The 24,489-nt window shown below is 35.4% G+C and overlaps 2 protein-coding genes across 2 annotated transcripts; both read right to left on the reverse strand.

Moving 5' to 3' along the window:
• Nucleotides 1-983: 983 nt before the first annotated feature.
• On the reverse strand, nt 984-11,867 carry LOC119190174 (fatty acyl-CoA reductase wat-like). Its single transcript, XM_037441454.1, has 11 exons — nt 11,784-11,867; nt 8,716-8,896; nt 8,498-8,588; nt 7,760-7,882; nt 7,415-7,539; nt 6,308-6,466; nt 6,077-6,186; nt 5,434-5,501; nt 4,408-4,597; nt 3,574-3,772; nt 984-1,359 (listed from the first exon to the last, which is right to left on the reverse strand). The coding sequence occupies exons 2-11, from the start codon at nt 8,883-8,885 to the stop codon at nt 1,002-1,004; spliced, it is 1,593 nt and encodes a 530-aa protein (XP_037297351.1). The 5' UTR covers nt 8,886-8,896; nt 11,784-11,867; the 3' UTR covers nt 984-1,001.
• A 7,785-nt stretch (nt 11,868-19,652) lies between these two features.
• On the reverse strand, nt 19,653-24,203 carry LOC115448781 (fatty acyl-CoA reductase 1-like). The gene is made up of 6 exons (XM_037441479.1): nt 23,954-24,203; nt 23,713-23,803; nt 22,934-23,056; nt 22,238-22,362; nt 20,137-20,541; nt 19,653-19,717 (listed from the first exon to the last, which is right to left on the reverse strand). The coding sequence occupies exons 1-5, from the start codon at nt 24,121-24,123 to the stop codon at nt 20,379-20,381; spliced, it is 672 nt and encodes a 223-aa protein (XP_037297376.1). The 5' UTR covers nt 24,124-24,203; the 3' UTR covers nt 19,653-19,717; nt 20,137-20,378.
• Between the last annotated feature and the right edge of the window lie 286 nt (nt 24,204-24,489).

Consider the following 24,489-nt stretch of genomic DNA (forward strand, 5'->3'; position numbering starts at 1 on the left):
CTTGTTTTTAATTTATGAGTTTTTAGTAAGTAGTTGCACGAAATGCGAAGAGATGAAGATTACCCAGTGTAGTCAATGCTTATAGTTGTAAAAAACGGTAAAGACTTTTTAATGTTAATAATATAAACCAAAACAAAAATAGCCCAACTGATTTGAAATCAAACCTTACAAACGATGATAAAAAGTGCTATAACTAATTACTTACATTTTTATTATAATTTTCTTCCTTTCTTTTATGAAATAATTTAAGAGTCAAGCAAAAAATCTCTAAATAAAATAAGTAATTGACTAACTATTCTTTGTACCTTACAGCAAAATATATACACGGTAAAGCAGTAGCTGCGAATGAATACTAGTACCTAAATACAAACAAACGTCTATTTCCTGCATAGTAAACTAATATATTTAACTTTAACTAAATAATGGTGTAATGCAATATGCATTACGAAGCACAGTACGATGCACAGTACGATGCATTTACTAACTTGGCGGTCAGAATATATCCAGTATGGACTTTAAGCTACATATAAATTTTGCTTGTTGTTTCTGTACGTATAAGCTTTATTTTTTGTAACTGCTTGCAGCTGAGACAACGTGAAAACCTCATCCTGAGGTAATATCCAAGATGCATTGTCCTAAATCAAAAATAGCCTTAATTCTGGTTTAATCTAAAAACAAAGTAATCTGTTAATCGAAGCTGTGAATGTCTACTCCAATACGGTAACCCGCAACTCCATAGTTTCTTACCGATTTATTCCTTCACTAGCTTTTGTTTGTTACTTTGTTCGCCTCTGTGGGATGGGATTTTTAAGACATTAAAAGTATATATTTTGGGTTTTAATGATCTATGTGTCGTTCACCAGCTATGGTTGTAGGAAATTGTCAGATTGAATTAAGATCCAGGACCCTAACCTATAACTCCTTATTGGCTTTTCTATATTAGAAAAGAAATGGGATCAGTGTTACTAAATAAAACAATAATATAGGTAATAGTAATGTATTTAGATCATTATATATTTGGTAGTGTTATATAAACTATAGAAGAATTTAAATAGAACATAGCCAAAGATAACGAAGTATAAGAAATTGGCAATTTTAAACCAAAATTGCATTCTCACGCCTTTTCTGGTGTTTTTTAAATCATCTTTGACGATGTATTTACGAAGGCCAAGGCAATAGGTCGTGAGGAAGTCCTCATAGGTAATAGGTTTAATATTAAAGTTGAACAGGACTTTATCCGTCGTGGACAGCCTGTTGTACAAGTCGACGGTGTTGTCATCTTTGAAGGTCCACTCGTTCATCAAAAAATACGACAGTACCAACGTTGACTTGTAAATTTTTGTGTATACTTTGACAACCCTGGAAATAAGAATTTGAATACTTTAAGAACTATTTTTGGAATTAAAAAAAATATATTTTTTAACAGTGTTTAAGTGAGCTAAGAAAAAAAAAAGAACATCCAAGACGTTCTATCTATAACTATCACGCCTATAAACCTTAGTATTTATTAACGGTACAATGTGCGCGAAGATATCATAATTTATTAATGCTATTGCAGTCATAGTAGCGCTCCAAACAACCGATTATAAGTTATCGATTTAGAAAACAATATGAATCGAATAGAAATTATTATTTTAAATGAAATTTTATGTGTAAACTCCTAAAACGCCTTTAAACACATAAAAACATGCAAACTATTGCTGCTAGTTAATTTGTAATTATAAGCAATATTGTTAGTTAAATACTATTTAATATCAACCTACACATGTTTTATCGAAGAAAATACAACAATATTCGGTATTAATCATCGATTTCAACATGCTCTTAATTCTAAAATACGGTACTTAGTCACTGTCACAGAGCTCATAGAAAATTTTACAAACTATAAATCGTCTTCTAACTTCTTCTAACTTCTAATTATGAGCATCTTTGCATAGAAATATATTATTATATAAGATGAAATCTAAGAACCATTTTAGAAATAAAAAGCACGAAATACAATTATGAAACATTTTTACCGCTGATAATTTTTTTTCTGAAATTAATATTGTCCATTAGTTTGCCATAATTACTACAGAGTATTATAAACGTTTCAGTTTACATACGTACCTACCTCATTCAATTATAAAATATTTATGGGAACGAAAAACATATACTAAGTCTGTTTTATATAATGCTCCATCTCTGATTTCGCAGATTTTTTTATTGCTTTCAATGACGAGACAAGCTTGCGGTTCGCCCATTCGTAAGCGATACGACCGCCCATAAACAGTAGAAACACCATCCCATACCTTGAAATACAAACTATTGTTTGGTATTCCACTGCGTTCGCCATCCTAAGACATGAGATGTTAAGTCTCATTATGTCCAGTAGTTACACTAGCTACAACGTCCTTCAAATCGGAATACAACAGCGACTACACACTGCTACTTGGCGGCAGAAATAGATATTCGGTGGTACCTATCCAGGCGGGCTCTCACATCTGAGGCACTTACCAACAGTAAAAAAATTCTTTCTGCCTTTCTTCTTCGGGAAGTCATCGCTTAGGTAGCTAGTGAAACGCTGGTAGGTTAGCTAAGTTAGGGCTTTTATCGTCCTCACCGGTGAGGATCGCGACGCGTTTCTCCCTTCATGATTATTAAGATTTTTTGCATCTTTTTTATTTCTTCTTTCCTGCCAGCCCGAGCTGGCTTCTTTATTTTATGTCCAATATAAAATGTCTTTAGTTACATATGCGACTTTATTTAAATAATAATTAAGTATTCTCATGTAATAATAATAATAATATCAGCCCTGTATTATAATACTTGCCCACTGCTGAGCACGGACCTCCTCTACTACTGAGAGGGATTAGGCCTTAATCCACCACGCTGGCCTAATGCGGATTGGTAGACTTCACACACCTTCGAAATTCCTTATAGAGAACTTCTCAGATGTGCAGGTTTCCTCACGATGTTTTCCTTCACCGTTAAAGCGAACGATAAATTCACAAAGAATACACACATGATTTTTTAAATAAGTCAGAGGTGTGTGCCCTTGGGATTTGAACCTGCCCACATTCGTCTTGGCAGTCCGTTCCATACCCAAGTAGGCTATCGCTGCTTATCATAGGTATTCTCATGTACCTTGACTTATCATAAGTGCAACTATGTCCGCCTACGTGATGAATAAAGTATTTTATTTTATTTGCTTTGCGTAAGTAGTTACATACACATTACCGAGATGGCACTATTGCGCCACAAGTAGTACTTTATATAGGTTTAGTTCGGCAAGGTGGGACCGAATGCGCGAGGTCATTTGCTGTTGGGAGCATCTTATTTTGGAATCGCTTTAGAAGAATATTGTAAATAGAATTAATCAAATATATATAATGCTTTTTTGAAGTAACGATTTTTGAACCAATGCTTCGTTTATGTTTATATTATCTACACTCTGTATATGAGTACGTCCACTGTAGTTATTTATAATCGCGATTTCGTTATTAATATTGATTTTTGACATAATATTTATAGAGTTCATAAAATTCATCTTTATTTATAACTATAAAGTGTTTATTGTTTTAACAAACTTACGAAGGTATTCCCTCAGGCAGTTTCAGTCGTAATAAAAATAACAATGTGTCAACAATATAAGCAGGTATATAGTGTAGTATCCAGTAAAGAAGCCAAAAGATGAATTTGTTGCTGGTTTCCACAGTCCAACAATACCAAACAGATTTAGGAGAGACGAGAGACTTCATTCGATCAGACTGGATGATTTTGCTGCCAACATCTAAAATATTATAAAAAATAATAAAATAAAATTGGCCAAATAATATGAGATGAATAGGGTATTTGACTATGTTTGATTTTGTGCATTTTTCAACATGTAAAAGCAATTAGTACAACAAAGTTCTGCTGTACAAAAAGAATTAAAACGCGATAAGAACTGCAGCAGTAATTCATATTTCAAATATTGCTACGTGCAGGAGTCGGCGGGAAGTAGGGACATCGCTCCATCTCTTTCTTTCGCACGCACCGTTATTCCCCATGACGTCACATGGAAATGTTTCGTCCCTTTTCTTATTTTTTGACACTCACCCCTACTACCTAATTTAAGTGGCTTGTAACTAGTATATTTTTCACCAGTATTCAAAGATGTCTTCTGGTGTAGAATTAATACGCCGTACATTTTTTCTAAAAGTTATAAATAAAAATAAGTAAGTGTTTTGAACAATAAAGAGTAATAAAATAAATAAATAAGTCAAATACCCTATTGTATTATTACTTTTGCAATTAATGCTCATTGTTATACATATGTGACCTATCCTACGGGGTTTAAGCCTGCACCAATCTTAATAATTTTGTTGGTTGTGTCAATAATAATATTTCACACTAAAGTATTTTAATTAAAATAATTAAGAATACCAGTATTGTACTTGGATCCGCTGCTGATAGTGTAGACTTTCAGTTGTTTTTCATCGTTGTCGTGTCTGTTGCGAGTCTCCACAGCAGATGCAATGACAGCATTGATGACGAAATCAGCTGGCACAATGCAAAAATCTATGTTTTCTCTGAGCATCACGTGGCAAAATCCAATTGAAGCGCTCAGGAACCACTGAAATTAATTAGTATTGGTTCTCAGTTTAGCTTTTTTTTATTGCTTTGAATGACGAGACGAGCTTGCCGATCGCCTGATGGTAGGCGATACGACCGCCCATAAACAGTAGTAACACCATCCAAGACCCTGAATTATAAAGTATTGTTTGGTATTCCACTGCGTTCGCCATCCTAAGATATGAGATGTTAAGTCTCATTATGTCCAGTAGTTACACTGGCTACAATGTCCTTCAAACCGGAACACAACAGTAATTATGCACTGCTGCTTGGTGGCCGAAATAGACATTGCGGTGGTATCTACCCAGGCGGACTTTCACATATGAGAGACCCACCACCAGTAGATCAATGATCAAAGGAGGCGCAAAGGCACAACTGCAGCACCCGAACATCAATGGAGTTATTGTTCGTTTATTATTCTAGGGTGATTAGGGATGAGTCTGCCACCATATTGGTTCAGATGTTTACATCTAAACGAACCTTGTAATCCGGAAATTTACATATTAATTACTCGAGATTGGTCTGAGCCAACTAGTTGGTGATAATCTCTCCCCAACATGTTATCATTTATTCGTACAATTTACTGAGCTCCACACAAACATTTGTGACATGGTACAAAAATAAGTAATATATAAAGGGTTCAGGAAACGTGCAATACATGATGATGTCGAAAAGGGTGTCAGTTCATCACAAAATGGCGGCTTAGCGTGCGTGACGCTGGTTTTCAACTGGAGCCTTCTTCAGTAGATGTTTATAGTCGAAGAATAAAAAAAATTAACAATAAAATAGCGGGAAAATGAAGCATACAGAAAATATGAATATCATTAAATGACCAACCCCAGTGGCTCCGTAGACGCAGGACGGGTCAATCCATCCGGGCGATGGTTCATTATACGCACCTAAAACTGAAATAAATTATATAAGTAGATGATCTATCAGCAATCTATTGCAGCCTTATGTTCTGCGGACAAAATGCGCAAGTGCGTTTAAACGCATGCCACGTTGACTGTGTATGTTTATAATATTAAGGTTGGAAAGCATTAATGGCAATGGAATAAGTGCCACCTTAAACGTCCCGGTTACGGGATGACCGTACAAATTTGTATAGCACTTACACTTAGACTGTTTGTTATAACTATACAATTGTTTATGATTTGATAGCGAAAAACCGATCTGAACTACTCGGTCACGGTGTTTCCTTTGGTCACGGCATCACGCGTGAACGGCTGGACCGATTTCACTATTTTTTTTTGTGTGTTTGTTATCGTCAGGAGAAGGTCTTATGAAAGAAAAAAATCAAAAAATTGCGTAGATAATTAGAAAACTTAACGAATACATTAATTGTATATAACTGTTAATTGTTTGAAATAACTGTCAGCGATTGACAGAATGCGCGCTGCAAAATCATAGTTAAGATGGGACAACGTCTGTCAGGTCAACTTGTTATGAATACAATGAAATGAAAATCAAGCGTATTTACCGATAGGTGGCCTTACTACACAAGCTGGTAGATTTCCGACGTTGCTGCGTACAAGTTCCTCCGCCACTGCTTTAGTGAACGTGTAAGTGTTCGGCCAACGGTCAATTAACCTGCAAATATATTGCATTACGGCGCATGTGCACGATGGTAATACTTCCTTTCCCTTACCATGGTAAGGGACCACCAGCCAAGCATAAACCAGCCAAACAACAAATGTGTATCTCTACTTACTCCTTCGTGATCGAGACCAGCCTCTCATCTGCCATGCTCTCTGCCATGCCTATCAAGGCATCGGGGTGTATTGGGCTGGTGTAGAACTGTTCCAACACTTCTGATTTGATTCTGTCTCGAGTCGCTTGACAATATGCTGTCGATACGTACACTAAGGACCTGGAAGCATTTACACGAGCTCATCTCAGTTTATTTGAAGAAATACGTAGATTCAATTACATTCGCCGAGTTTATTTCTACCCTAAAACGTGCGTGTTACTCAAGATGAGAAGTGAACTGATTTTTGGGACGAAGATCGGGAGCAAATCCAGTCGTAATGCACATATGACTGAATTTTGGAAGTGACATGTACTACATTGTGTATCGATGTCGTTCGCTATAACGGGGAAGTAAAATATCGCGATGTCCTTTTCTCTTTTCGACATGTAATTATAAGTAACATTCGATAATTGTTTTCTGTTGAAGTAAGTCCACCTTATTATTAGTAATTTTCATTAGACGGTAAATATGGACATGGTTTTTTCCTTGATGCCATTGAAAGGTTCATATTCAATGACTTAACACCTAAGCAAAGCCATCAGGCATTTTTGTAACAACCATATTTTACATATCGAAATAAAATTAGTTTTCTGACTTCCAGACTCTGGGCTGATACAGAGCAGAAAACCTATTATCACTTTGTCTGACCCTGGGCTCGAACTGAAGACCATAGAGCGGTGTTGTACCGCACTCGCAATACAAATACGCTACCGAGGTAGTCTCGATAATATGGTAACACCTCGTATACTAATAATGTAAATGTACCAATAATTCTTGAAGTTTTCGTCAATTACGACTAATTCGTTAATACAAATTTCAACAGTCAACACATATAAGTAGAAAGCAGAATAACAACACACATAATTGAGCATATATAATTAGAAATATACATTATTAAAGACTTTTGTGACGCATATTTTTCCTATAACCTTTTAAATTATTCGTCATGTTTTAGAATTAATTACACATTTATTCAGTAAAACAAGAGTGCCTGATTATCTACAATAGTATCAGCTCTGCATTATTTTAGCTGAAAGCTATTCTATTACAAAAATAATTGCAACATACCTTAGGTTTTTACACTGCTTCGCTAGAGCAAGTATTTCCCTGGTACCACGCACATTGATCAGAGTCGCTTTACGTAAAGTCTCGTCGAATCTAGTGGTAGCTGCCATGTGGAATATAACATCTACCTGAACAGAAAAATATGCTGTAATAATATACTATCAGACATTGATAAATGATGTTGTGAAGTGAATATAGATGTTGGAGCATCTGATGAAGACATGCACTTTAATGGTAATGTGAGTCTTGTACGGTAGAATTTTGAAGTAAAAGTCTAATAATGTAAATCGCATACTACCATTGTCCGAAACCTAAGCTATATTGTAAAGGCTATGAGAAGCAGGTTACCTCTTCGGCTATGGTGACCCAACTTTGGACGCTAAGGCCGAGTTGTAATTCGGCCACATCTCCTTCGACTGGTTCTATTTTATTCCCAAAATCTGGATTTGTTTCGCGAAGGGTATCAAATACCTGAAAACATAGTATCATTTTTCATTATTACTTCATTGGATAGAAATTCATGGTTTTAATGCTTCATGTTTGTTTACTTTTAATATCATTCCTGGCATCCGATTTTAATTTGGATTAATCAGCACTTTTATTGTTTCAAACAACGCTAATCACACTGCAGACTGGATAGTGAATTTTTTTTAAATATTCAACCAAAATCTATGGTATTTTTAAGCGACGCGAACAAAAAAGATTCCCCATTTCGTAAATTTCGTAAGATGCTAGTGATGCGATGTTTAACAGTGTGGTGACTTAAAAAAAAATAAGTTCTTCAATTGGACATCGCGTGAGATCTTTGGTCTAAGCGTGAGGCCTCTAATGTCCAAAATACTGCTGCGGTGGCGTAGTTGTACAGCACGCGCAGCACGATTATCGCTTTGAAGGTTTGTGTTCGAATCCGTATCAACAGGTCATCATATTGAGTTTTTCTGCTTAATTTCAAACCGTAATTAAGCATTTGTACTCTAAACCAAAATATTTAGAATATCCTATATAGTCTAAAGTCACTTAAAACCTTTGATATCTTACGTGGTCTATTAGAGCACGATTGTTTAAGTATCTAATTTAAGTACTTACACAATCTTTTAGTAAAGCACTGATTCTTTCTTTACTTGACATTGCCTTTTTCGGTCTTGATAAGACATAAATCTTTTTCACATCACATGATCTGGAAATAAATTGAGACTACTGTAATATTTTATTTCTCAAAGTTATGGTTTATCGACTGTCATTTTATACTTTCAGAGTGGAACTATGATGCTTTTGGATGAATTAGGTTGTTTTTGCTTTATTACCTGATCAGTTTCTCGATGAGCAGTTTCCCGAGAAAGCCGGTGCCTCCAGTGACGAAGGCCGTCGTGCCGCTGAAGAACCGCTGTATCTCCGAGTCACCGCGAGCTGCTGCTTCCAGGATCGGCTTTTGACGCGCTTTCGCTTCTTCCATTAAAACTTCTGCGGGATCCATTACTGCGATTTCTTGGAAAATCGAATCAAAAAGTTGATTTTGAATGCAGAATAGAGTGCCTATATTCTACAGATCGACGGTCCCTACGCATATACGGTTATGTTGGAAATTGCTAGAGCGTATCGCTACGCACATATACATTTACAAAAAATTAAAAATGTGAAGCTGTTTAATAGATATTCAAGACTTATACTGGTGTGTATAGCTTATATTGTATGTCTGCGGTATTACAATACCGCAGAATTTGAAAGCTACAGCTCTCAAACGATAGGACCGATTTTGATGCGTTTTTTTTTTGTCAAAAATGTATGTGTTCGATATGGTTCTTAGCTATAATTTATAAAGATCAATGTAAGTGTGGGAAGATCATCTGTTCATTTCTCTTCCACTTCCACAAGTTTAATTGATTTGAAAATTGCTGTACCGATACTTCGATGATATTTACAACAGACGGCAACTTTGCCATTAATTTATGGTAAGATGAAATGAGACACGAGATGGTATTTGGTCTGATTTATTCTATGTACAAATGGTGCTTATATACTAATGTGGTACGTGAGTTAACACTCATCCAAGCATCTAAGTGATACTATGTGCGACGCTGCTGCTACAGCAACCTTGTGCTGATGCTGGAGCATCAAGTAGTGTGCCGTCCCTATACTATAATCAATTTCGCGGAATCCTGCGATATACTGGACTGGATAGAGACGCGGGATCCCAGAATATCAGGATATCGGTATAGTGCGATTAGAAACCCTACACGCAACGTTATTAAGGCTCATTATTTATTTAAATTGAGGACAATAATTCACAAACAGTTTAGCATAATTTGAATCATATTAAAACTGTACTGCAATCAGTTTATAAACAAACTGCCTCAGGGCCGTAGTTGAATTACAATACGACTACAGTGCTGAGGTCTCGGGTTTGATTCCCGGATCAGGCAAAGGGAAATTAGGTTTTTCTACCCAGTATCAGTATTTCCATACTTCCGTATGTAAATCGTGCCCGATATGGTGGTAGGTATGCTCCCAAGAACTGGTGATAGAAACCGGGGCAGGCTTTCAATGTGGTGGACCAACGACCTGGTCCACGTGTCGGGACGAAGCTGGACAGAACAACCTGGCGTGCATTGCAAGAGGCCTACACTCAGCATTGGGTGATTATATGGGCTGAAGAAGAAGAATATGCTCCCTATCATATCATTGAATACGCGTGGCATAAAGTGAATGCAGCAGTTGCGCTTCCGCCTACTCCTTCGGGGATAAAAGTGAGTTTGCGTTCGTTGTGTGTGTTCATAAAAACAACTCTTTGTTTTCATGCGATGACTGTTTTTACTAGAAATAATTTAACGATCCAACTTCAAAATGGCTTTATCTCTGGCCACGGTTGTGCTTGTCTAGGCCAATAATTATTTGAGAAATGGTATTGTTGGTCACAAGCTTATGATGCTATAATCGCTCGTTTAAGAAATGCGTTTAATATTATATTTAACGGAAGACTCGCTGTATGTTCGTTATCATCCTCCTCCTCCTTAGTTTCAATTAGGGGAAATGAGAGAAAATTTTTGTTTTTGAAAGTTTTGGTGGGAAATGTAAATAATTAAAAGAAAACGTGCTATAACTCTTTATTGAGATTGAACTTTGCCTGTAAAATGTGGTACGTGAGTGTACCTGCCAAAGCCACTGTAGCCCAAACTTCATAATGGCCTATAGTTGTTACCTGTGTTGGGAGCATGCGCTGACAAACTTTCAACTTTTACAAAATAACGAAGGTCTGGGGTTCACGGTGCTCTATTACGGCAAATCTAAAGAAAACGGGGCAATTGTTCAACCTAAATATTATTTTAATTTAAACTTGGGTTTGGGAGTATATTAAATCAATAAGTAAAAAATATATATATATGAATCACCACCATCTATTTACAGTCATTACCGTCTCATTAAAAAGTGAAGATAAACTATGATTAAATGACAAAATGGTAATTATTTCAGTTATTTTCCGAGTTATTTTCAACGACTTATATATTAACGTAATAATAGTCTTCAATATAAAGTTCTAGAGGTAAAAATAAAATATATATATCGATTTATTTATTATAAAATTTTTAACGTTATAGCGAAGACCGCTAACATGTGACAAACGTAAATATCAACGATAACTTCGTGAAAATATTTTTCAGATAAGAGCGCTGGTGCATGTTTCAAGACCTCTAGACTCACTGAGTGCTAAAGCATAAGCATTTGACAAATAACCTTTTATTTCGGTTAGGTAAGAAAATATTTAAGAGTTAATAAACATCTATAAGAAAAAAAAAACAACGAAAATGTTATCAATGTCGCATCTCAAGAGTGAGCGTGTGCGCGCGCGCATGTTCGTACATACGTACGTGTGTGCGTAATATTACTCTGTATCTACATGTTCAATGTATAATATATAATGATACCGTCGGAAATTTTCCAAGTCATTATTGACAATAAGATGTTATTAGTCACAAAGAACAGAAACCAGCCAAAGATCTTACGCTTGAATATTTTCGACGAATGGTTTCTATTGTTCTAGAATAACATTAGCCCAAGTTAGCACCTGCCAGAGGGCGATAGAAAGGGCATCAAACTAAAAAAAATTAGAAGCACTGCAGATAAAAAAAAAAAATTGAAGTCCAACTCATTTGAAGTTAAAACTCACCGTCTAATCAGTATTATAAAATAATCACTTATTACTTTATTAAAGATTTTTCACTTTCCTCTATAAAATAATTTAAGAATCAAGCTATGTAGCTTGAAAGATCCCGAAACTAAATGCGTAATTGACTTACTATTTTTTATTTAATAACGATTGTAAACGTAACTTACAGCAAAATAAAAAAATAAAATAAAATAATATAAAATTACTTACAGCACGACGTAGCTGTGTACGAATGGCCAATGCTAGTACCTAATTATGAAAAAACGTGAATTTCCTTATTAGTATATTGAACGTAATGTATATTTATTAGCATACATTTAATAATTTTGACGGTCAGAATATATTGAGTATCGACCTGTAACCTACAAATAAACTTTTACCGTTTCTGTGCGTTACAACATAATAAATATTATTTGATTAGTTTTCATGTAGCTCTTGTCTGGTAATATAATGTACATTGTCTGCTTTGCTTTTTATTATGTATTCATGATTAGTGAACGCATGTGAGAAAAAAATGTTTGGACTCGAAACTGATATTTTATGGCGGAAATTTAGTTTGGAGTTGCTTTGGAACCGCATTGTTATTAGAATTAAGCAAAGATATAATTTTTCTGTGAGGTTACGTTTTTTAAATAAGTTGCTCATATATAATTGTTTTTTTTTTAAATGATTGTTATGAACTGTACATATTGATTAGTTTTTGTCATGCCAATATTAAAATTGGATCTGCTGCTGATAGTCTAGATTTTCAGTTGTGTGTCATGGAGTTCATTTATTTTCATTAATGTTCAAGTTTATTATTCCAGTGTGATTAGGGGCGAGGTTACCACCATATTGGTTCAGATTTACATCTAATCGAACCTTGCACTTTAAAAATTTACTCAGCAATTGCGAGATTGGTCTGAGCTGCCGAATTAGCGATAAAATCTCCCCAACATATAATAATAAGAGGGAAATAAGTTTGAATCATTGGCAGTTGCTTCTCTGCGAGTGATTAGCTATGAGCTTATAGAAGAATAATAAAGTGGGAAGACAAAATAAATATTATTTAATAACTATAGGTTATTCCAGTAATAATGGCGATAGTTTCAATATTACATTCGGCGATACCTGACGTCATCATGATAAGTAGTTTTTAATATAAAATATACGTCACAGTTAACCTTTTGCACCGTATTCAGCCTAAATTAAGTATCGATATCTATATGTATAAAAGAAAGTTGTGTTCGTTACACTATTCATAACTCAAGAACGGCTGAACCGATTTGGCTGAAAATTGGTGGAGAGGTAGCTTAGAACCAGGAAACGGACATAGGACACTTTACAATTATATAAAGCTGAAGAGTTTGTTTGTTTGTTTGAACGCGCAAATCTCAGGCACTACTGGTTAGAACTGAAAAAATATTTTAGTGTTGGATAGCTCACTTATCAAGGAAGGCTATACGTCATGACGCTGTGATCAAAAGGAGTGGAGCAGTAATAAAAACTGTTGTGAAAACGGGGAAAATTTATAACTTTTGAGAGATTATAACGGAAAACTTTATCCTGAAAAACTCTATCACGCGGGCGGAGTTGCGGCCAAAAGCTAGTGTTATATAAAGCTGAAGAGTTTGTTTGAACACACAAGGACAACTAGTACGAATTGAAAAATTCGAAATTACTGAATTTACTGTTGGATTGCCCATTTATAGAGGGAGACTATAGGTTGCATACCATCACGCTATGACCAATAGGAGCAGAGCATCACTGTAGATGTTGCAGAAACGGGGGAAAATTATTACCCTTCCTTTTGTGTTATTGCTTGCTGTTGCGTGCGCTGCGTAAACGATTAAAGTTACGCAACAATCATGTATGACGGAACTGTTCCTGTTAATTTGTTATTGTATATATTACAAAATATAGTCCCCTGTCACATCTCGTTGTCGTCTAAACGCGATAAACTTTAAAACTACACAACGGATTTCGATGAAATTTGCTATGGAGATAGTTTAATGCCCTGTGGAGGACATAGGCTACTTTGTATTTCGGGAATTATTATTCTGGAAAACTCTTTCATGCGGGCGATACCGAGACCAAAGCTAGAGTCGACATAACGCTTTAATAAATATATTGTATATAATAATTAGCTGACCCGGCGAACTTCGTACCGCCTACAGTTGATTCTTTAATTTTTAATTTTTTTTTAATACATATTCTGCTATTCGGGACTCCGGGTCAGCGAGTAAGATAAAAAAAGAAAGTTGATAAGTCAACAATTACATTATGTCAAAAAAAAAAATTAAACAATTAAAATCTTTCCATTGGCATTAATTAACAATATTGACATTAATATTTATACGTTACTAACGTTACTCAATTGTTTTACCTTCCCGGAACCCCACCACTAACACTTAAATTTTATAATATGGTATTAAAGTTCAAATTGACTTTTAAGTATTATTACGAATCTTTTGTATGGGAATGTAGAAAATGTTGATTTTAGACTTTTTCAGGCAATTTTTTTAAATTTTCTCTCCGTAAGAACTATCTTCGTACTTCAAGGAATATTATAAAAAAAGAATTAGCGAAATCAGTTCAACTGCTCTCGAGATTTGCGGTTAGCAACACATTCAGCGATTCATTTTTATATTATAGATATAAGGTCATTTTGATAGTGAGTTAATAAATGAAACCATTTATTCTTCAAAATATCACAACAATAAGATGAACTAACTATAGATGTAAAATAAAAAAGTGTAAGTTTCGAACAAAATAAATACCAACAAAAGTAATTTTAATTTTACATGCTTTAAGGCCACTATTACTACACGAAGAGAATTTGTAGGAAAAACATACTTTCAGTCAGCAATACACTTAACACACAGCGTATTTGTTATAAAGTACAAAATGAAAAAAAAAGAGAAATCTAAAACTGGGATTTTTATGGCGTAGATATTTATTATTTATGCATAATTTTCGGCGCAATGTTAAAGTTCAAATGGGGTTTCACTAACATCAATGTAAAAATGACCCTATATCGGATGCCCCAGAAAATAGTGTCAAGCGGAGGTCCAGAAATAGACCACTATTTGGGGTATCCGTATCACCCCCATGTATGTTCCGCGATTTTTCATAGTTTTCGAGTTATGAATATTTTTCTGAATTTTTGAGAATTTTCGATTTGAACAATTAAATGTTTTATTATTTTAAAAGTAGAAGAAATCTTCGAGATTTTTTTATTGCAACTAAATTTGCATTAGTTGTATTTTTTTGATAAAAACAAATCAGCTTCGTAACTTTAATGATAATTATGAAAATGTAGTGTAAAGTGAAAAACTTACGTTTTATGAATTATGAGTTAAATTTTCCACTTCAAGTTAAACATCTAAACAGGTGACTTCGTGGTTCTAAGATAGGTCAAAAACTTCTCCAAACTCTCAACGTTCATATTCATTAAAAAAACATAGTCCTTCATGTGGGCTACTTTGGCTAAAATCAGCCTTAAAAGACATCGAGGTGGAAATTTCCTAAAATTTGCCATTAGATTACAATTATTTTTACTCACGTCACATCATTCCTAAGGTTAATTAGTTTGTTAACCAACCGAAAATGACTACAAGAAAGCTATGAGTTAAACATTTGGCATCTTTTATGTCTAAGTTCCATTAATTTTGCACGATTCGTTCTCGCGGTTTAAGAGTTGCAAACGTGAGTGCACATCTTTTACCTGCAATTACAATGGGCCGAGGGGATAATAAAAATAGCACAGCGCCTGATTATGGTTGACCGCAATATTTCCCTTTAAGTATTCACTGTAGTAAACTCATAACATAAAAAGTAAGGAGTAATAAAACTGAATACACACAGTGTTTGTGTGGTGTATACTGCACACTTGAACAGCAGTACGTGATGAAGAGGGAGACGCCAAATAAAAAACCTAAAACTTTTGTTGCCTCGCGCCCAATGCCAACATGCTGTCAACGTTGAAATCATACTAAATTCAGGTGTGGCGATTGCAGTACAGATGAGTCGAACACAATGAGTGTATGGAACGCCAGATCTAATACTTAGTACATAAATATCGAAGCATGAGCCAGTCTAGTTGATGCTAATATAGATTTCAATAAACGTGGACAACATTTGAAGGTTAATAATATGAACCAAACAAAAATAGTTCAACTCACTTGAATTCAAACCATAAAGACTATTGTGAAATAATACGAAAAACAAAGCAACAAATCCATAAGCAAACAATAAGTAATTGACTGATTATTGTTTCCTTAACAAAGATTGTAAACAACGTACCTTACAGCAAAATATTAACACGGCGGAGCACTAGCTGCGTACGAAAGACCAATGCTAGCTAGTATTATATCTAAATATGAACAAACGCTAATTTATCGAATAGTAAACTTACATTTAACTTTTACGAAGTAATGAGGTAATGTAAATTTATTTTAAATGTAATAATTTTGACAATCTGAATATTTCGAGTGTCGATTTGTAAATGTACAAATAAAATTTTCTTGTTTCTCTGCGTTATATTAGGTATCTCTTCTTGTGACTGCTTGCAGCTCAAACAGCGTGAATATCTGTTCCTAGAGATTACCAGAAAAATGCATAATATCCATTATGCGTTTTTCTGGAATATCAAAATATCCTTAATCTAGGTTGCATTTACAATATAAAGTGATCTGTTAAATAACCTTGTAAATGTATACTCCAACACGGACCTTCCCTTTAATCATAGTTTCTTACCGATTTATTCCTTTACTAGTTTTTGTATGTTACTTTGTTCGCCTCTGTGGGATGGTATTTATAACACTGAAAATATACATTTTTTTTAATGATACATGCGCAGCTTGCCAGGTATGGGTGTAGGAAGTTGTCCGATTGAATTAGGATCCAGGACCCTAACCTATAACTCCTTATTGGCGTTTCTATATTGGAAAAGAAATGTGATCAGTGTTACTAAATAAAACAACAATATAGACAACAGGAATGTATTTAGATCATACTATATTGGATAATGTTGTATAAAGTATAGAAGAATTTAAATACAATATAACCAAAGATAGCGAAGTATAAGAAATTAGCAATTTTAAACCAAAATTGCATCCTCATGCCTTTTTTCGTATTTTTTAAATTGTCTTTGATGATGTATTTACGAAGGCCAAGGCAATATGTCAAGAAGTAGTCCTCAAGGAGAAGAGGTTTCATATTAAAGTTGAACAGGACTTTATCTGTTGTGGACAGCCTGTTGTACAAGTCGACGGTGTTGTCATCCTTGAAGGTCCACTCGTTGGTTAAAAAGTACGACAGAATCAACGTCATCTTGTACATTTTTGTGTATAATTTCACAACCCTGAAAATAAGCATTTAATAATAATAACAATAAATGAAATTTACACTGCAAACAAGGTAAAGGTAACTAATTGAAATGGAGACGCAATTTAAAAGTAAACTGTGAGGGCCGCTTCCTGGGGCGATCGCCGGAGCACACCTGGAGCTGACGCTGCGTATCACAGCAAACGATCCGCAGAATACGATCCGAAGATATAACCAAACAATCACAAAGTGAAGAAGATTTAGGATTTCATATTAATACTATAAACTCAACAGAAAATTCACTACCTAACATACCCATATTTGAAGAAGACAGTAGTGAAGTAAATTACTTGCTATCATCAAATCAGGAAATACACTCACGCGCATCACACGTTACCACACAAACCTCAGAACCATTACTCATCTCACTAGCTCACCTAAATGAATACGATACACGAGTCTTAGACTACTTAACTCCGAATTACGCTGTAGAGAAATTGAGGATCAACTGCAAACTTACGTAACACTGTATATTGGAACTGACCCTACATCTAGCCCAAAATTACCTGGATGAAAAGAAACTAAAAAAATATGCGTGTTTGCTAGATATGTTTAACAGCGATATATAAAGAAATTTTACAGTATTCATAGTGATTTAGTACATTTACATACATTAATATATTGCAGTGCGTTAATAATTTGAAAAACTCTAGGCTTTAAAATTCAAAATAATATCAAAAGTATAGTTCATAAATCCAAATCAGAGAAATCGGCGTGCCAAAGAAGAATAGAGAGAGACATAAACAAACTACGAGGGGATATAGGAGTTTTAACACAATAAATAAATATTTTTTTTATTGCTGTGAATGACGAGATGTGCTTGCCGTTCGCCTGATCGTAAGCGATACGACATAAACAGTAGAAACACCATCCAACACCTTGAATTACAAATTGTTGTTTGGTATTTCACTTAAATTGTTTCTATTTAAATTGTTGTTAAAGCTCATTATGTCCAGTAGTTACATTGGCTACAAAGTCCTTCAAACCGGAACACAACAGCGACTACACACTGCTGTGTACCTACTGTGGTACCTACCCAGGCGGACTCTCACATATGAGAGGCCTACCATCTGCCAATTAACAAATTACAAACATACACTTAAAGATATAATACTACGCTGTTATGAAGTTAACGAATCAGACTATAGGTTTAAATTTAAATTTGTATAGGAAGTTTGAATACTAGGTTAAAATGTTTATTTCAAAGGTGTCTTGAACATTGATGCAGTTTATGACTCCGACAGTGTACATCCATGTAATTAAATTTGGACAAAAAGAGTGATTCAGTCAGTTTTATACGCATCTGAGTGTTTTAATAATTCCCTAATTTGATACAACACTTTTAGTCTATAAAAGCAATTACCCGCGACACTTATAACTTGAGAGTCAAAACAAAGTAGCTTATCCATAATTAAACCTAAATTTCTAGCCTTATGAATCCACTCCAGCAGAATACATTTAGAAGCACATTGTAATTAGAAGTAAGCAAAGATTTAATTATTTTATGAAGTTACGATTTTTTAACCAATACTTGACTACTCATGAAAATTTAGTTATGAAAATAGATTTTCGACATAATATTTATAGAGTCCATATTCGATTTCATTTATAACTATGAAGTGGTTATTTTTTTTTAAACTTACGAAGGTATTCCCTCAGGCAGTTTCAGTCGTAATAAAAAGAACAATAAGTCAATAATATACGCAGGTATATAGTGCAGCATCCAGTATAGAAGCCAAAAGATGAATTTGTTGCTGGTTTCCACACACCAACAATACCAAACAGATTTAGGAGAGACGAGAGACTTCATTCGGTCAGAGTGGATTATTTTGCTGGTAGTATCTGGAATTTAATACAAAAATAATTTTGGCTACATTACATGGTTGAATTATTCTATTTATCTGTGTAATTTATGCTCTTGATTGTAAGTTTAGACCCATCCTATGAGGTTTAAGCCTGCATCAATTTAAATGAGTTAATTCGTTGAGTAGATCATAATTATTAACACTAAACTATGTATTTAAGAAAAATAATTAACGATACCTGTATTAAAACTGGATCCGCTGCTGATAGTGTAGACTTTCAGTTGTTTGTCATCGTTGTCGTGTCTGTTGTGAGTCTCCACAGCAGATGCGATGACAGCATTAGTGACGAAATCAGCTGGCGCTATGCATGCGTCCATGTTTTCTTTGAGAATCACGTGGGCTGCTCCAATTAAACCGGTTAAGAGCCACTGAAATCACATAACATTGGAAAGAACCAATCAAGTAATAGCTTTAACCATCAAAGGCGACGCAAAGTCACAACTGCAGCAAGCGAACATCAATGGAGTTATTGTTCGTTTATGATTTGAGTGTGATTTTTTTATCGAATCGAAACTTGCACTCCCGAAATTTACATAGTAATTACTCGAAATTGGTCTGAGCTGCCTAGTTGGCGATAAACTCTCCCCAACATGTCATTTATTCTGAGCAATATGCTGAGCCTCACATAAACAAGGGTTCAGGCAACGTGCATCACATGATAGTGTCGAAAAGGTTTCAGTTCATCACAAACTGCCAGCTTAGGCGTGCCTGATACGGATTTTAAACTGGAACTTTCTTTTAGTAGATGGTTACTCACGGATTATAATGGAGGAATAAAAAAATGAAAAATAACATACTGGGAAAAGGAAGCAAGCATAAATTATGAATATCATAAATGACCAACCCCAGTGGCTCCGTAGACGCAGGACGGGTCAATCCATCCCGGCGATGGTTCATTATACGCACCTAAAACTGAAATAAATTATATAAATCGATGATCTATTGCAGAGCTCAGAGCGAAAGCGCGCATGAATGCACACCATGCTGACTGTATGTTTATAATATTAAGGTTGCAAAGCATTGATAGCATCGGAATAAGTGCCATTTTATACGTTCCGGTTACAGAATAAGCGTAGAAATTTGTGTCGCATCCACACTTACATGGACTGCTTTTTATAGCGATACAATTCTATACAATATGATGTCGGCTACTCGGTAAATAGAATTTGTGAAAAGACACCCAGAGATTCATTGCATAGATGGTAAGCTATTTGGAAGCTCAAACCCATTTTCTATTATATATTTTTATCAGGGAAGTATTATATTTATTTTCTAATTTTAATAAAAAAAAAAAACTTTTATATAAAGAAATGGAAACCCAGCGTATTTACCGATAGGCGGCCTTACTACACAAGCTGGTAGATCTCCGAGGTAGCTGCGTACAATTTCCTCCGCTACTGCTTTTGTGAACGTGTAAGTGTTGGGCCAACCATCAATTAACCTGCAAACAGGTTGCATTATTTGCGGTGCATGTGCATGATGGTAAAACTTCCTTTGGCTTTGTTAGTGATCCGTTACCACCAAGTAACCTGTTTTCATTTGTTGTTTTAACCACAAATATGAATATCTCTACTTACTCCTTCGTGATGGAGACCAGCCTCTCATCCCCCATACTCTCTGCCATGCCTATCAATGCATCCGGGTATATTGGGCTGGGGTAGAACTGTTCCAACACTTCTGATTTGATTCTGTCTCGAGTCGCTTGACAGTATGCTGTCGATACGTACACGAATGACCTGGAAGCATTTACATGAGCTCATCTCAGTTTATTTGAAGAAGTACACAGTGATGTGATTACATTCATTGAGTTTATTTCTACCCCAAAAAGTGCGTGTTAGCCTAAAGAAGAATAGAACTGATTGTCGGGAGATTCGCGGCAAAATCCAATCCTAAGACACACACCACTGAGTTTTGAAGTTATATATGTATTGTCTGTCGATATCATACGCTTTAACAGGGATGTAGAGTAAAATATCGCGAAAAAACCTACACATCTAAGAATACTCCATAACTATTACGAAGGTATGTGAAGTCTGCCAACCCGCACGACGTCAGCGTGGTTTATATTATAATAGTAAAATTGTATTAATCTACTAACGTCTTAGAAGCGTAATTGATGTATACAAATACGCTAGAATTGTTATCCAGGAAGAAAAAGGTTGACTCAAAAGGTAAACGTGTCCTATTTTCTTCTCGACATGCAAATATAAGTAACATTCGAGAATTGCTCTCTGTTGAAGTAAGTCCACTTTACTATATATTAGTCATTTTCATTAGAAGGTAAATATTTATATGGCCTATTCCTTGAAGCCACTGACAGGAACATATTCAATAGTTTAACACGCAAGCAAAGCCACCAGGCATTTTTGTAGCAACCGTATATTAGATATCGAAATAAAATTAGTTTTCTGACTTCCAGACTCCAGGCTATTACTGAGCAGAAAACCTACTATCACTTTGTCTGACCCTGGGTTCGAACTCGAGACCATAGAGCGGTGTTGTACCGCACTCGCAATACAACTACATGTGTACATATCATGTAAATGTATCAATAATTCTTGAATTTTTCGTAAATTACGATTAGTTCGTTAATACAAATTCCAACAATGAGCATATGGAGGCACTGGTTATTAATTAAATTTGTTCACTGTATTTGTGGGGAAAAGAATATACCTTGACACGACACGCACTAAACATGGGACTAGAGCTGCATAAGGGATACAAAATGAAAATATAGGCAACAGAAACAGTATGGAAGCACATTACCTTATGGCGTCTGCGGCGGCGGTTCGGCTGATATGATGCTGGCAGCTTCGTATGTATGCTTGCGGCGACTACTTAAACTGAACTTCACTCTCCTATCTATCATGTGCACATTCACACGAAGTTAATTAAGAAATAAGCATCAAAGACCGATAATTAAATAAATTATGCGAGCGACGTCATCGTGCCTATTTCTTTTGCGGAGCGCGAACAAGAGTGTAGCACCCCGCACCCCGTACGGCGCGCGGGCGCAGGCGGAAATATTTACAGCGCAGCGCTCTCGCTCTTGCTCACTGGGAAGGTATGTACCGGAAAGGGATGCGGAAAGGAAGTGCACGTGTCGTGTCACTAAATTATAATAAAATAATATTTTGATTAATGCGGCCGCAAATGCAAAGTAAAATGTATACAATAATGATTATGAAATATGGCGCAACCAGCATATATGATAAGAAAGAGGGCTTAAAATTATATTATTGTAAAATATGCCTATACAGTGTTAAAGACTTTGGCGACGCATATTTATGTATCCTCTTAAATTATTCATCATGTTTTAGAATGAATTACACATTTATTCAGAAACACTAGTGCCTGATTATCTATAATAACATCAGCTCTGTTTTATTTTAGCTGGAGAGCTATTCTATTACAAGAATAATTGCAACATACCTTAGGTTTTTACACTGCTCCGCTAGAGCAAGTATTTCCCTGGTACCACGCACATTGATCAGAGTCGCTTTACGTAAAGTCTCGTCGAATCTAGTGGTAGCTGCCATGTGGAATATAACATCGACCTGAACAGAAAAATATACTGTAATAATATACTGTCTGAGGTTAACAAAAAAAAAGCGGCGATAGCCTAGTTGGATGTGGAACGGACTGCCAAGACGAATGTGCGCAGGTTCAAATCCCAAGGGCACACCTCTGAATTTTCTAAAATCATGTGTGTATTCTTTGTGAATTTATCGTTCGCTTTAACGGTGAAGGAAAACATCGTGAGGAAACCTGCACATCTAAGAAGTTATCTATAGGAATTTCGAAGGTGTGTGAAGTCTACCAATCTGCACTTGGCCAGCGTGGTGGACTAAAACCTTATCCCTCTCAGTAGTAGAGGAGGCCCGTGTTCAGCTGTGGGACAGTATATAATACAGGGCTGATATTATTAATATTATAGAGATTAATAAACGACGTGGGTCTTTTGAGACTGTAGTGAATATGGATGTTGGAGCATCTGATGGAGACATGCATTTAAATTGTAATATGAGTCTTGTACGGTAGAATTTTGAAGTAAAAGTCATATAATGTAAATGGCATTCTACCATTGACCGAAACTTAAGCCATATTGTAACACAAGAAGCAGGTTACCTCTTCGGCTATGGTGACCCAACTTTGGACGCTAAGGCCGAGTTGTAATTCGGCCACATCTCCTTCGACTGGTTCTATTTTATTCCCAAAATCTGGATTAGTTTCGCGAAGGTTATCAAATACCTGAAATCATAATAATATCATTTTTCATTGTTCATAATTATTGGATAGAAATTCGTGGTTTTAATGCTTTATGTTTGTTTACTTTTAATATTATTCCTGATATCAGCCTTTAATTTGAATTAATCTGTACTTCTATAGTTTCAACCAACGCTAATCCAACATCAGGCTCCATAGAGACATTATATTTTTTCTTAAACATTTAACCAAAATCAATGGTAACTTTAAGCGACGTGAATAAAATAAAAGTTTCCCGATTTTGTAAATTTAGTAAGATGCTAGAGTGTGTTGTGTAACAGTGTGGTGACCGAAAAGAAATAAGTTCTTCAATTGGACATCGCGTGAGATCCTTGGTCTAAGTGCGAGGTCCCTAATGTCTAAAATACTACTGCCGTGACGTAGTTGTATAGCATGCGCACCACAACTATCGCTTTGAAGGCTTGGGTTCGAATCTGTATTAATAGTTCTGGCATTTAATATTGAGGTCAAGGCATTGTGATATTGAGGTTTCCTGCTTAATTTTAGTCCATAATTAGGCGTTTGTGGCTGTACAACAAACATATTTAGAATATCAACGATAGTCTTAAGTCAATTCAAACTTTGATATCTTACGTGATCTACTAGAGCACGTTGTATAAGTATCTAATTTAAGTACTTACACAATCTTTTAGTAAAGCACTAATTCTCTCTTTACTTGACATTCCCTTTTTCGGTCTTAATATGACGTAAATTTTCTTTACATCACAAGATCTGGAAATAAATTAAAACATCTTCAGTGATAAAAGTTTATCCTACTATAATATTATATTTCTTAAAGTTATGGTTTATCGATTCTCACTTTATACTTTCAGAGTGGAACTATGATGCTTCTGGATGAATTACTTATTTTTGCTATATCACCTGATCAGTTTCTCGATGAGCAGTTTCCCGAGAAAGCCGGTGCCTCCAGTGACGAAGGCTGTCGTGCCGCTGAAGAATCGCTGTATCTCCGAGTCACCGCGAGTTGCCGCTTCCAGGATCGGCTTTTGACGCGCTTTCGCTTCTTCCATTAAAACTTCTGCGGGATCCATTACTGCGATTTCTTGGAAAATCGAATCAAAAAGTTGATTTTGAATGCAGAATAGAGTGCCTATATTCTACAGATCGACGGTCCCTACGCATATACGGTTATGATGGAAATTGCTAAAGCATATCGCTACACATATCTATTTACAAAAAATTAAAAATGTGACGCTGTTTATTAAATGTTCAAAACTTATATTGGTTTGTATAGCTTATATTGTATGTATGCGGTATTGTAGCTTCCAAACGATTGGACTGATTTTGATGCGTTTTTTTTGTTAAAAATAAATGTGCTCGTGATGGCTCTTAGCTATAATTAATGAAGATCAATGTAAGTGTTTGAAGATCATCTGTTCATTTCCTTTCCAATTTCG

Source organism: Manduca sexta, chromosome 22, assembly GCF_014839805.1.
Source record: "Manduca sexta isolate Smith_Timp_Sample1 chromosome 22, JHU_Msex_v1.0, whole genome shotgun sequence".
NCBI lineage: Eukaryota > Metazoa > Arthropoda > Insecta > Lepidoptera > Sphingidae > Manduca > Manduca sexta.

What these genes read in the sequence shown, in the direction of transcription:
- LOC119190174 (XM_037441454.1), bottom strand. Translation starts at nt 8,885, where the DNA reads ATGGATCCCGCAGAAGTTTTAATGGAAGAAGCGAAAGCGCGTCAAAAG. An exon ending in CTCATCGAGAAACTGATCAG is followed by an intron (nt 8,589 to 8,715) that starts GTAATAAAGCAA and finishes ATTTATTTCCAG; the next exon opens with ATCATGTGATGTGAAAAAGA. An exon ending in GGGTCACCATAGCCGAAGAG is followed by an intron (nt 7,540 to 7,759) that starts GTAACCTGCTTC and finishes TTTTCTGTTCAG; the next exon opens with GTAGATGTTATATTCCACAT.
- LOC115448781 (XM_037441479.1), bottom strand. Translation starts at nt 24,123, where the DNA reads ATGGATCCCGCAGAAGTTTTAATGGAAGAAGCGAAAGCGCGTCAAAAG. An exon ending in CTCATCGAGAAACTGATCAG is followed by an intron (nt 23,804 to 23,953) that starts GTGATATAGCAA and finishes ATTTATTTCCAG; the next exon opens with ATCTTGTGATGTAAAGAAAA. An exon ending in GAGCAGTGTAAAAACCTAAG is followed by an intron (nt 20,542 to 22,237) that starts GTATGTTGCAAT and finishes AAATGCTTCCAG; the next exon opens with GTCATTCGTGTACGTATCGA.